Raw genomic sequence first — 14,380 nt, forward strand, 5'->3', positions numbered from 1 at the left:
CTGTTTGTTGACCTCTAGCGCTCCCTGTAGACTTCCTCTCTCTGTTTGCCCTTTTGGTGTCTCTCTCTCTCTGCTGGTATTGTTGACTGGTGGGTGTGAAATGTAGCGGCTTCTCAGACCTTTTATGTGTCCACATAAAAACAATGCCAAATCATACAACAATGCACAGTAGACCGAGCTGCTGCCAGTATAACGCCAACGCTCACCAACTGGACTCATCATTTCCTGGACAGTCGATTCAAAATTTGCAAAGAATAAGGAAAAAAAAACACACACACAATGACAGCGGCTCTCAATACTGATTGGAGAGGTGCAGAAGAGGCATCAAATAGTTTCAGAAAAAGGTTGTGGGTTGGACAGATGTATAATTGGATAAAGCAGCTTATGAAAGAACAACTTGAAAAATGGATGCAACAAATGAAAAGAACATGTTCAAGGTAAACCAGAAATAGCTAAAATGTCACAGTGAGAGGAGTTGTGAATGGATTATGACAGGTAGTGGTGGAGGAAGTACTTATATCATTCACTTTAGTAGAACTATCAATACCACAGTGTAAAAATACTCCGTTTAAAATAAAAGCCTGGCATTTTAGGTCCTACTTAAGTTAAAGCACATAAGTATTATCAGCTAAATGCACCTAAAGTGTCAAATTTTTATTCTTCTGATTGTTGTATTCTGTATATTATTGATATTATTATATATGACATTATTAGGTGTGTAAGCAGCATTTCACTGTTGCAGTTTTAACTACTTTTTATACGGTTGGCAAGATTAGTCCAGTGGTTCTCAACTTGAGGGGTCCTGATGGGGTAGAAAAGAGCTTATGCTAATCTGTGCTTTTTTTTGGTGAAATATTGAAAATGTGTAAATAATTTGACCTCTTTTGAGCTGTTATTAAAGTTAAAACTACATGTGCAGTGGGGAAATGTATCTTTGGTAGAACTGCTAATAACACAAAGAGTCACAACCAGACAGTGCAAGATCAGAAGATTAAATAGTTAACAACCTCTGGTTAAATCCAGAACATGATGTATTTTATAAGCATTTCATGCATTTTTATGTCTCTGTGCCAGGGTCAGCTGGGGCCAGAGGCATGTTTTGGGGTTGTCCATCCCCCAATTTGTATATCTATCCCATTGTCTTGAACAAGATATCTGAAGAACGGAAGGGAATTTCCTCAAATTTGGCACTGATTGGATTTTGGTGGTCACAGGTCGAGGTAACTGTGACCTTATGTCCGTCCCATTGTTGTGAACATGATATTTTAGAAATACCTGAAGGGAATATCATTACACTTGGCACAAACGTCCACTTGGACTCAACGATAAACTTATTATAATTTGGTGGGCAAAGGTAACTGTGACCTCACAGAACACATTTTTGGCCACAACAAATTTCTGTGCTAAGTATGACAAAATTTCGCACAAATATCTAATTAAATAAGGTGATGAAGTGATGTCATTTCATATCCAAAATGTCATAGGTCAACTTCACTGTGACATCAAAATGTTCTGCCAAAAACACGGTCATTATTCAATGTCATGACTCAGGAACAGAAGGGGAGACATTTGGACAGATACTGAATTGGTGACACTAATTCTGTTTTTATCTATATATCTATATCTATATATCTATATCTATATATATATATATGTGTGTGTGTGTGTGTGTGTGTGTGTGTGTGTGTATATGTGTGTGTATATATATGTGTGTGTGTGTGTGTGTGTGTGTGTGTGTGTGTATATGTATATATATGTGTGTGTGTGTGTATATGTGTGTGTATATATATATGTGTGTGTGTGTATATGTATATATATGTGTGTATATGTATATATATGAATAAAATTTTAATCTGAAAAGTAATGATTAAAGCTGTCAAATAAAATGTAGTGGAACAGAAGTGTAAAATAGCATGAAATGGAAATACTGAAGTACCTCAGTGCTGTTCTATGACACTTACTTTCCACTGACTGACTAGACCAAATGCAATCAAACTTTATAGCACACAAAATGCAGCACAAAGTGCTTCACAAAATAAAAACATACAACAAAAATACTACATATATATTGAAAACCCACCCCTCCCACCCCCACATATAAACACACACACACACACAGTCAATATAGTAACATGGCTGGGCACTGAGGAACCAGGAAAGGAAAGAACCACCTATGTGGAGCTCATCCACACTGAGAGGTGTCACAGCCTATGGCCACAGGTAATAAGGCAATATGATAAGATAAAACAAGTATGAGATAAAATAATGATAAAATGTCTGAAAATTTAAGGATTTAGAAAAAATGAAAGATTTAAAGATTAAAAATAATAATAATTGATAAATAAATTTAAAAAAAAATAAGATGTAGAGATTTAATTATAATAAAATGCATAACAATTTAAAAATAAATAATTTAAAAGCATTAGAGATTAAAATAACATAATAGAAGAATAAAAAAGTAAAAGAAATAAGTTAAAAGCCAAATTAAAAAGGTGAGTCTTGAGCCTCCTTTTAAAAACATCAGCAGTCTCTGCAGCCCTGATGCTCTCTGGCAGGCTATTCCATAAGTGAGGGCCATAATGGCTGAATACAGCTTCCCCATGGGGGAGACCAGAACTCGGTCTCCTAATTATCCAATTTTGCACAATTGTTAAAAATAGAAAGCCAGACTTGATGACATGTGGTGCATGCTCAGCTCTTTGTAGGAGCATTACTGACAAAAATTACAGCTACTTCAGTATTGTTGAGGCTGCTCCTCCCAGCTGTGCGCACCTGGATTGAGGCAGTTTCCTTCTTGCAGATCGTGCTGTGTCAGATTTGATGGGGAAAGCATTGGAAAACTGCATTCTTCATGTCTGAGCACAGCACAGATGAGCTCGGGTTCAGGCTTTGGCTGCAAATCTGACACTGGTGACAGAGGTGTTGATTGCTGTGGTGCTGCGACTTGCATTGCACTATAGAAAGTAAAATAAATGACATAGGAAAATATTTTTAATATGAATCCATTCTCAACAAAACTGACTATGATAAACTTTATTAATGTAGGATTTATTACAAGACTGCATTGTATTTAGTGATGTTCCTGATGAATTAGCTCTGCAACTGTTGCTAAGAAGAACAGAAAGAATTAGGGCTGCAACTAATGGTTATTTTCCTTATCTATGAATTTGTAGATGTAGGTAGATATAGGATGTTTTCTATATTTCTTTTTCATTTTATGATTTAGAGGGTTGATATTTTCTGCTCAGAAATGGTACACAATATGAGACAACACCTGGAGGAGCGGATGTTTGTTGGTGGTGATAATGTGACAACCCCACAGTTTACCTGCTTGTTTAAACCCTCCCTCTTTGTACATAGAGCCTTTGCTGCTGTGAGTATTACCTCATGTTGAGTGACACTCTGGTTCCTCCTCAGTGGCTCTTCATGACATTTTTGTAAACGGCCATGAAGTGCTGCAGAGAGGGCTGTCCCTCTGGCACTTCTCTGGCCCATCTCTGTCAGGCTCCATTAGAGTGAACGCTTGGTTCTTAGTCTCCTCCGTGGCCAAGTTTGGCTCAACATCCAGCACTACAGTCATGCCGATCTTCGATTCTATAGCTATTTTTTTTATATCCTTCTCTGGACTTAAGTGAATGTGTGTTGTCTTTTAAAGCCGCGTTCATGTCATATTGGATGGATGGTAAAGGTGGGGTAGATTCCCGTGCCATCAACCCAAAACTCATGATGGTTGTATGGTTACAGAGTTGGTCGTGTGAGGTTTAAAAATGCGACGCATGGACAATATAAAGGTATGTCCAAAATAATTGTGTTTAATTACCATATTTGGTTTCCTTTTCAGGTACTCTCTGTATTGCTGAGTGCCAGTTGGGATTTATCTCAGCTTCTACAAAAATCTGGATCGTGTCACTATCACAATTAGAAACTGGTGATTATAGATAGCTGAATTTTGTAGCATGTATTTTCACTGTTGTTTGATGGGTGTTTTGCTCAATGTTTAAAGTATATATAAGCTATTTAAATAGGCTTTACACGAACAAAATGTGAAGTTTTACTAAAAAAACATTTGACTCTTTTTTTCCAACAAACTTGGTGTGTCTCTGTGCATGTGTCTGAATCATGATTGAGCAGCTGAGTCACTGTCTTTGTTGTAGATGAAATCAGTCTGGAGGGGATGGTGGTGCACAGAGCTGAATGCAGCCCGGTTGTCAATGACAACTACATGAAGCTGAAGAAGTGAGTGAACTTTGAAATTGTTCAGCCACAAAATTTTGAAAAGACTGAATTACGTCAAAATAAAGGTGGTGAATTTGAATGTGTTTGTGCCTCGTGATTGCAGTGAGTTAGAATAATGGGATGCAGCAAAGAGAGGAATCATCTGTAAATGGAAATACAGCAAATGGATGTTACGGGTAGTTTAAAACGAATATTCCATCACTCAGACTTATGTCAGTCACTCAGACTGTCCAGTATTGTAAACAAGCACAACACTGGATGATAACGTAACATTTGTGCAAAATATGTAAAAAAAAATATACTAGCAAGTGTAATTTTCCCTCCTACCTACACCCCTCAAAAAACTCAGTGATACACAGTGTGTAATATTCCAGTGTATATATTCATTCCATCGACGTTACAGTAAAGGATCGGGCCAACTATTTAAGGATTATTCATATTATTAGTGGAAAAATAACCACAGAAATGTCAGGGCAGCATTTGTTCTCTCTTTTTTTCACCCCTGCACAAAATCTGTTCAAGTGTTGTGAATTAATTCTAACAGGAGTAGAGAAGTTTGATGTGTTGACCAGGGCACTGCTGCGACTGTTAATTTGTGTACACTAAACACTCGAGTCCACTCTGCCTTTTTAAATGGTCTCTGTCTCCTCTTCATTGGAATCTGTTATTCCAGCTAGTTAGTGCATGGTATTGCTATAGCAACTGCATCACCGTGGCAGATGCACTGCTACAATACAACTCAAGGCAAGCCCACAACACAGTTTGCTTAAGTGTGTGAGACCGCTTATGTGTCAGACATAGAATCAGCGAGACACATAACAGGAAAGCACTTACATGACTGACGTGCAAAGACGTGCCCCTCCTGACCCCCACTAAGACTTTACCGTCATCTGCCGTCAGAAGACACATAGCTGGCCGGGATTCTTCTTAGAAGTGTCAGGATGGTACTGCAGTGTACTGTAGAGTACATTCTGAACTGTCCAGTTGTATTTCATCTCTGACTCGACGAGGAAAGTCTTTTCACTTTTCACTCCAGCTCTGTAATCTCCCATTTTGGGTGGCAGCTGACAAATGTCCCTTCATCATGGCAAGCTACGGGATATCCAGGACATTATGTTGTCATGGCAGCGTGTGTGTGTGGACACAATTCGAGAACAGTTTTATAATAGACTTGACCACACGTTCTTAGTGTAGATAAAATGATTATATTTAGCATTTGCCACATAAATATTCATATTGGAGAGGAAAAACAAAAACATCTGAATGCTCACTGATTATTATACCTGATATATTTCTTTTGTATGCAGCTGGTATGTTATGAGTTTTAAATATATCAGCATATGGACTATGAAATATGACTCATCTACAAAGAAATGAGAGATATGAAGAAAATAAGTAGATAGAAATAGTGTCTTATGCATCATCATGCTTTACTATGGTTTTATTTACATAGCTGTTTATGGTTTATATATATTTATGAATATATCATGGTAATTTTGTGTGGCCAGCAGTTTAAATAAAATTTGTTTAATGGCCGGCTGAGTCAAGATGAACAATAAATAAATAAATAGAAAGCAGAGCAGCTGCCACTGCCTATTTGGATAGTTTTACCTCAAGGTGCTGACAGTCGTCTCCGTGCCAACAGGCACAACTGTCAGCAGAGATCAAGTTATATCACAGGAAACACAAAGCAAACTTTCTCTCTCTTTGTGTGCATGTCAGGCTGCAGATAAGAGAGTCTACCAAGCCTCAGCGTTTGTCACAGCAGCTGGAGAGAGCCGTCACTACCGTCTTCAAGCCTGTGGCCAACCATGACTTCAATGTGAGAACTAATCACGGCAAGGATTGTGTGTGTGTGTGACCAGTTTGACTTTAACAAATGGTTCATACCATGTTTTTAAGTGATGTAGTTATAAAATAATTTAAAGTAGAGAGTAAAAGCCAGTTGTTGCGGGGCTGACCTGCATATATCACAAATAAAAAGTAATTTACAGGTCTCCTAAACTATGTATTGTATATCACATGACCATCTGAATCAGCTACTGAATGTAAAATGTTGAGGGAACTAATTTTTCACCATATTTTTAATATCATGTGATATTATTTTGAAAGGGGCAGTCCACCAATTTTACACATTAAGTTCAGTTTATGTATCACAGAGTAGTCTTCAACCTGTGAAAACATATGTATGTATTATTTTAAAGCTGAAACAGTCAGCTGATTAAACAGTTAGCCAACTGATAAAAACATCAGTTGGCAACTACTTTTACAATCAGTCTTTTGGGACATTTTTCTAAAACCAAAATTCCCTACAAATGTGAATAATTGCACTTTTTCTTAAATATCTAGGTCTGTAAACCAAATATCTTTAAGTTTCGGACTACTGGTTGGACAAAACAACACATTTAAAGACATCATTTTTAGTTGGGAAACTGTGATGGACATTTTTCACTGCTTTCTTACTTTTTACAGACCAAATAATGATAAAAAACAGTCGTTAGTTGCAGGCCTATTAATATGTCTTGTGGCTCTGGAGGAGCTTTCTAAAGTCTGAGAGTATAACCCTGATGAAACTATTGGCATACAGTTTGAAAGACTTGTCAGGCAAGGAGGGTCTAACAAAAGATGCTAATGAATTATGGTAAATGTAGGATCCAGTCTTTGTAGGGCTTGACCTATAGTAGGGACTAAAAGTCACCATTTCCCTTTACTGCTTCAAATTTTCTTTTTTTCTGTCTTTTGTAAGTGCACCAACTTAAAGGTCCAGTGTGTGGGATTAAGTGGCATCTAACAGTGAGGTTGCAGAACTGAAACTTCTCCCATGTGCTAAATGTGTAGGAGAAATACAGTGGCTGATGCGAAAGCCTGAAAACATGAAAAGGGCCCTATCAAGAGCCCCTGTTTGATTTGTCTGCTCTGGGCTACTGTAGAAACAACATGGCAGACACCATGGAAAAGGAGCTGCTATGTATGTAGAATATAAACAGCTCATTTTAAGGTAACGAAAACACAATTATCATTTTCTAGTGATTCTAAAATAATGAAAACATAGTTATGAGTATTATTTACCATTTCTGCCAGTAGATGCCTCTAAATCCTACACACTGGAACTTTAATGAAAATGCATAACTAAATTACTGGAGTTACCCTTTAATGTCAAATATGCTCGGCACAATTTACTACAAGTACAAATAAAATATGATAACCAGGTTAAAAGAAGAATATATCAGTTAAGTTTAATGTAACATGCAGCTTTAATGAAGTGCAAATAAATATGAACTAAAAATGCAGATTATGATTTAAAAAAAAAAGCAAAAACAAACTGGGACATAGACATGCAGTGTATTGACATGTATATTTAGGCTTTTATGGACCTTTTTTTCAGACTACATCAAAGTGTGACATCAGAATCAAACCCGAATGATCAGATTAAAGGGAAACGTTGGTATTTTTCATCCTTAATCTTATTTTTCAGTATATAAGTCTCTAGGTGATTAGTGGAACAACAGATTTTGTTCCAGTGTTAAGCGAGACCACTGCAGCCAGCAGCTGCAAAACAGGTGAAATCTTTGGGGCAAGATCACAGTGTCAGTGTATGTCCACTGAACGTGTTTTTGCCAATGACAGACTCAGATACTAGTGTCTGATAACATTATGGAAAGGACCCTACAAAGAAAACAAGACTTGGTTGGATACAAGAACAAACAGACCACAAAAGGTGAAAGTTAAAAAAAACTTCACTTCTCTGTAGGGTCCTTTCCATAATATTGTCAGTCACTTACAGTATAATAACAGTCTAAGCCTTTTAGTGGCAAAAACAAGCACTTTTAGCGGACATACACTGATATTGTGAATATGCCCCGAGTGGTGACATTGCAGCCTGTTTTGTGGCTGCTGGCTGCGGCCCTTTCACTCAGCACTGGACCAGTTTTAAAAATTGTTCCTCCCATTAGTTAGACACAAAAACGTATGACAATAAGGTCCAATGTTTCCCTTTAACATTAGAAATATTGTATATAAGTGTCACTATTATTACTGTCAGTATCAGTAGTTGTAACATTCAGTCTGATCCTCAGATGGAGCATGAGAAGAAGAAGAAGTCGGAGGGGAAGATGGTGAGGGCTGAACGGCAGATCGTGTTGGACATGCTCTTCTCTGCCTTTGAGAAGCACCAGTATTACAACATTAAGGACCTGGTGGACATCACCAAACAACCTGTGGTGAGCAGCACAAACATGGACACACACATGCACACATGCACACAAACACACGTAACAATATAGCTTGAAAAAAACACCCCCAAAAAAAGACAATACACCTGCCCACTATCCACCTTGCTTTGTTAAATTTGAACAAATCGCCCACGGCATGACGTTCATGCCTGTTCATACTATCTTTTGTGGCTGAAATTTGGGCCAGCATGCGCGCACGCACACACACACACACACACACACACACACACACACACACACACACACACACACGAACATGGGATGAATCGATACAGTGCAGTGGATCCGTTCCAGCTCGCAGAGAACAGCAACGTGTAGGTGCTGATGAGACCTTGAGGTCCTCCTCTCCCTCTGATTGCATCTGATTGCATAACCATCGGCTGAGTAGGAGTCAAACGCCGCAATACACTCCACACCATCATTTCTCTCCTAAAGCACTTGGCTAACACTCAAATTAACTGAACTAAAGTAACCGAAATGCCCATTATGAAAAGTCTTGAATCACATCACTGGTATTCATCAGGTGCCGTGGGCGCGTCTCTACAAGCTCAACAGAGACACCCAGTGGTCGTTGGAAAGTATGGTTTCTCACACAGCACCACTGAATGGTGTTTCACAGCTACTGCTTGGTATTATACATTAGGTTTGTGTTGGCTTTACATCTGGTCATCAAACTGAACAGTACTGTCAGTACAGAAATGAGAGGTCTAAGCAGGTTTAAATGAGAGACAAGCAGAGTTACAGGGAAACCATCTATTATTGTAAAAGTAGGCATGTTATTGAGTCTCATACTTCCATTCAGACTATATATAAAGCTACAGCCAACACCTTATGGTTTAGTCTTGCACAAAGGCTGGAAACAGGCAGAAAACAATTGCCTTAGCCCATACATAATGTAGCATTTAACCCATTTATTACGCTGTAGTGTTTGAACGGATTAAACCACCAAATGTAATGAGTTAGTGAGTGAGCTTTAGAGGTGCTGGCAGGTGAATTTTGTTACCTTTACAGAGCAGTGATGGAAGAAATATTCAGATCTTTTACTTCTATGAAAGTAGCAAGACAAGTGCTTCATTAAAACATTTACTCAAGTAAAAGTACAGCAGTTGTAGCATCAAAATATTTAAGGTACCAAAAGCAAAATCATTCATTATGCCAAATGGCCCATTCATAATAATATTATTATATAATTATTATTGCTGTATTAATATGTAGACATCACTTTAATGTTACTGCTAATAAAGATGGAGGTATTTAACCACTTTATAGACAACGATATCATAATTTATCTGTTGCTTATTTACTGTGTTATTCTTAATTAAAGTGTAGCGTAACCAGTAACTGTAGTTCTCAAAAAAATGTAGTGGAGTAGAATGTACAACTCTAATTCCAAAAAAAGTTTGGAGAATGAGTAAAGTGTCAATAAAAACAGATTGTGATTTGCAAATCTGATTTGACCTATATTCAATTGAATACAGTACAAAGACAGGATATTTAATGTACAGACTGATAAACTTTGTACATACAGGTTTTGGAGCAACATATGCTGCCATTCAGATGACATCTTTTTCAGGGATGTCGCTGCTTATTCCAGCAACACAGTGAGATACATTCTGCACGTGTGGCTTCATAGTAAAAGAGTGCAGGTACAGTCTGCAGCCTGCCTGCAGTCCAGACCTGTTTCCCATTGAAAATATGGCAGTGGAGGCCCCTGACTGTTGAGCAACGTTAGTCATATATCAAGCAAGGAAGGGAAAGCATTTCAACTTAAAAACTTCCAACAATTAGTGTCCTCAGTTCCCAAACGCTTATTGAGTGTTGTTTGGGTGATGTAACACAGAGGTAAACATGCTCCTGTTCCAACATTTCGGAACCTGTTTCAGGCACGCAAGTTGTGTATTTACCAAAAACAAATAAAAATGAACTAAGTTTATCAGTATGAACATTAAATATCTTGTCTTTGTACTGTATTGAATTGAATAAACACGCATTCTCTTGTTATCTACATTTTACACAGTGTCCCAACTTTTGGGGATTTAGGATTGTACTATATGTATCTCTGGAATGTAGTGAGGTAGAAGTGTATCATAAAATGGAAATACTCAAAGTAAAATGATTTAAAAATTGTACAGAACTGGAGTAAATGTACTTTCAACTACTGGAACTGGGCTAAGCTGGGCGTTTCCCCATTTTCCATTCTGCATGTTTAAGTTGGCTAACTGGCTGCTGGCTGTAACTATCACTACGTATTTACTGCACAAATGTGGGTGTTACCGCTTTCCCACTATGACAACAGTTCCTTTAAGGCAATAGTATGAAATTTTGGCTAAATTTGTAACTTTGAATAAACACTGGGAACCAGTGGAAAGTGCAAGCCGAACTCTGTAAAAGCTGATTTGTCATTTTATTGAGGGATTTTATGTCAGCATATATCTTTGCTCTAGCCTCATATTTCAGAGACAGGTGAGTGGTATCAATCCTCTCATCTTTCTCTCTGCCAGATAGCAAAACTGTCAAACTATTCCTCAGCTTGTACACCAAAAACACAGGCTGTGCTTGGTATTTAGCATCACATTGAACCATTATAGAGCAATAAATGTAAGAACTCTTGACTTTTCTTTAGACAAGGACAGATATATTGTTATTTCTGTCATGTTGGATACAAGTTATACACGCATGTGCAACACATCTGTCTAAATCAATACAACCTCATGTCAAATATGAGATAAAGGTCACGGTCTGTTGATTTCAACCTTTTCCCCAGACCTACCTGAAAGAAATCATGAGAGAAATCGGGACGTACAACAGCAAAGGGGTTCACAAAAGCACCTGGGAGCTGAAGCCAGAGTACCGACACTACCAGTCTGCTGAGGAAGAGGAGATGCAGATGGCCTAGTTCCAGCGTCTCATCTCACAGGGAAGAACAGAGATACAACTGTCAGGTCTTTCAGTGACATCCTAAATATAGATGTCAAAAAGGAGATATTGTTTGTGGGATATGTAGGCATTATGTTATCTTTGTGAGTTCATAATTTTTAAGTTAACATTATTATTGGGTGGAATCGTCTGCTATGCAGCAGCTAGTACAGCACTGTAAGGGTCCAGTGTGTAGGATTCAGGGGGATACATCGGCAGAAATGGAATATAATATAATCAGTATATTTTCTTTAGTGTACAGTCACCTGAAAATAAGAATAAAAAAATAAGAATAAAAAATAATCTCAGTTTGACATGTTGAGTTGACTGACATGACATGACTTAATTTGTAACCGTGATGTGACTATCACTAAAATCTGCACACTTGCATGTTCTGGCCCATTTACTACAAATCAAACATACTGTTTTACGATTCTACACCGTACCACATGCAGCCATTTCTTTGCCTGCATGTTTTAAGCTTGTTTGATTTAGACCAAACTTTTCTGTCATGTCATTTATTTAGACGCACTGACATTCAACTTAAGTAAGATAGCCTTCATCATATTTTAGTTTTTGATGTTTCTCTTTGATGATGAGCATCAGCAGTTAACCTTTTGTTTCCTGTCAAAAATCTATTTGGAACTTAACATGTTTAACTTAATGAATAGATCTTGCAGACCTTGATAGCCATGCTCCCAACAGAGCACTTACCCCTCCCCAAACTGTGGATGTTCCAGTCAGACAGACCTTTTTTACACGAAGCGTGTCATAGGAAGAACCGGTTAGACTGTTCCAGCAGTTATTGCAACACACTGCTGTATTTAAATATGTTAGTAGTCACACCTTTGTGTGTGACAAGTCAGAACATCTGCTGTGAAGAGGCTCTATTCAACTTCAGTTTCACTCCAGATTTTCCTCTGTGTGCATCCCAGTTTGGAATCAAAGAAGAAAAACCATCATAGTAAACATCATGTCTGTTTATTTTTGTCACTTACAGTTTTGTGGTAAAACTTTTCTATCATCTCCTGGCTAAGAAGTAGGAAAAACTGACAACTTGAAAGAAAATATAGTGTGTTTAAAAAAAAAAAAAAAAAATCAGGCAGTAATTCAAAATAGGATTTAGTGGTAAAACAACGGCTGCAGCTGAAAATTCTTTTGGCTTGTTCGTTCAGCGAGTACAGGGCAAGTATGAACATGTGCTACACAGCAAGGTGAATTTCAACAGCCGCAGTGAATCAGAGAAAATGAAGATTAAGGAGCAAACTAACTGGAAACCCATCTCACCTTTCTAGCAGTGTTACTATAGCAACTGCGGACAGCCTTAAACTATACTTACAATAAATCTCACAGGGCAGAAACCTGCTGCTGCTGCTCTGTCTTTTAAGGTTAAAGCATGTTAAATGTGTGACCACACCCTAACCACTTATGTCGCAAGGCCAAAATGCCAAACTCCTGAGGGTGAGATCAGAAGATCAACATTTTGATTTAACCATGAATTAACAGTTAGACACAGAAATACACGTGCTACACGACCTCTTCATGCTTCCTTGTTGAAGAACTTTCAATCACGGGATTAAACAACTGAAAAGATTTGGTATAATTAGCTACACATCTTTCTCTATACGGTTATTTTTAAAAACTCCTCAGTCAGTGGATTAAACTGTGGATCACTTGTCATTGCTTTGACACAAGCACTGCTGTATATCTAATACTGTCTATACATTTGTGTGTAATGTGTAATGAATTCATACAACTTCTGTATCACATTGCTGAGGTGACGTAAGGAAAATAAAGCTGACTGAGGCATATTGCATCATATCTTATTCCTTTCTGTAACATACACTGTAAGGTAAGGTGACAGGAGAAAGAGGTGGCATTTTTTTCTCATACTGGAATATTGGTTCATGCATATACACAGTATAGAGTAATGTGTGTTAAATATGTGTTAAATATATATATATATATATATATATATATACATACACACACACATATATATACACACATATATATATATATATATATATATATATATAAATAAAAAAAAGGTGAAATAACTGAAAACATGACTTCTGCACAACACAACTGATGGTCCCAACCCCATTGATAAAGCAAGAAATTCCACTAATTAACCCTGATAAGGCACACCTGTGAAGTGGAAACCATTTCAGGTGACTACCTCTTGAAGCTCATGGAGAGAATGCCAAGAGTGTGCAAAGCAGTAATCAGAGCAAAGGGTGGCTATTTTGAAGAAACTAGAATATAAAACATGTTTTCAGTTATTTCACCTTTTTTTGTTAAGTACATAACTCCACATGTGTTCATTCGTAGTTTTGATGCCTTCAGTGAGAATCTACAATGTAAATAGTCATGAAAATAAAGAAAACGCATTGAATGAGAAGGTGTGTCCAAACTTTTGGCCTGTATTGTATATAGTATAAAAATGGGTCCTTGATGACAAATGCTGTGGAAAATGGTTACAGATCAGCAGAAGGGCCACAAATATTTTAAATGAAATTACTGTCCCCTCGTAAAAGTTATCTCACTGTGCTCTTTGGTAATATGTATAATTTAAAGGGATAGTTGTTTTTGGGGTTTATCCATAGTCAGTGTGTTACCGACAGTAGATGGTGATCAGAACGCCCCCAGTTTAAAGAGGTAGGCAGTTATACTGCAACAGAAACTAAGCAATGCACTGCTGTGGACAGGGGCAGCAGCAAATTAGCCACCTTGAAAAATCACTTGACTGCATTACATTTCCATCAGACCTCCCTTTCTAACGGGGAGCTTAAGCCGTTACATAGCTCTCTTCAAACCCACCAGACTCCTTCGACAAAACCAGTAAATGTACCTCACCAAAATAACACAGTAACACAAACCGATCGAGGCAGCGGTAGGCCCTGGAGATAAAATAAAAATATCTAAACTATCTCTTAAAACCTAAGAGCTGACTGTAAAGGGTTACTCAACATATCGCAAAAATACAGCAGAAG

At 37.7% G+C, this 14,380-nt stretch overlaps 1 protein-coding gene across 1 annotated transcript in view; it reads left to right on the forward strand.

Moving 5' to 3' along the window:
- LOC117251665 (general transcription factor IIF subunit 2-like) overlaps nt 1–12,493 on the forward strand; it is an 81,184-nt gene extending 68,691 nt beyond the window's left edge. The window contains exons 5-8 of the mRNA XM_033618157.2: nt 4,155–4,236; nt 5,959–6,058; nt 8,313–8,456; nt 11,233–12,493. Coding sequence (XP_033474048.2) covers nt 4,155–4,236; nt 5,959–6,058; nt 8,313–8,456; nt 11,233–11,364 — 458 coding nt within the window. The 3' untranslated portion in view covers nt 11,365–12,493. The remainder of the gene's footprint in view (nt 1–4,154; nt 4,237–5,958; nt 6,059–8,312; nt 8,457–11,232) is intronic.
- The last annotated feature ends 1,887 nt before the right edge of the window (nt 12,494–14,380 follow it).

This window comes from Epinephelus lanceolatus, chromosome 14, assembly GCF_041903045.1.
Source record: "Epinephelus lanceolatus isolate andai-2023 chromosome 14, ASM4190304v1, whole genome shotgun sequence".
NCBI lineage: Eukaryota > Metazoa > Chordata > Actinopteri > Perciformes > Serranidae > Epinephelus > Epinephelus lanceolatus.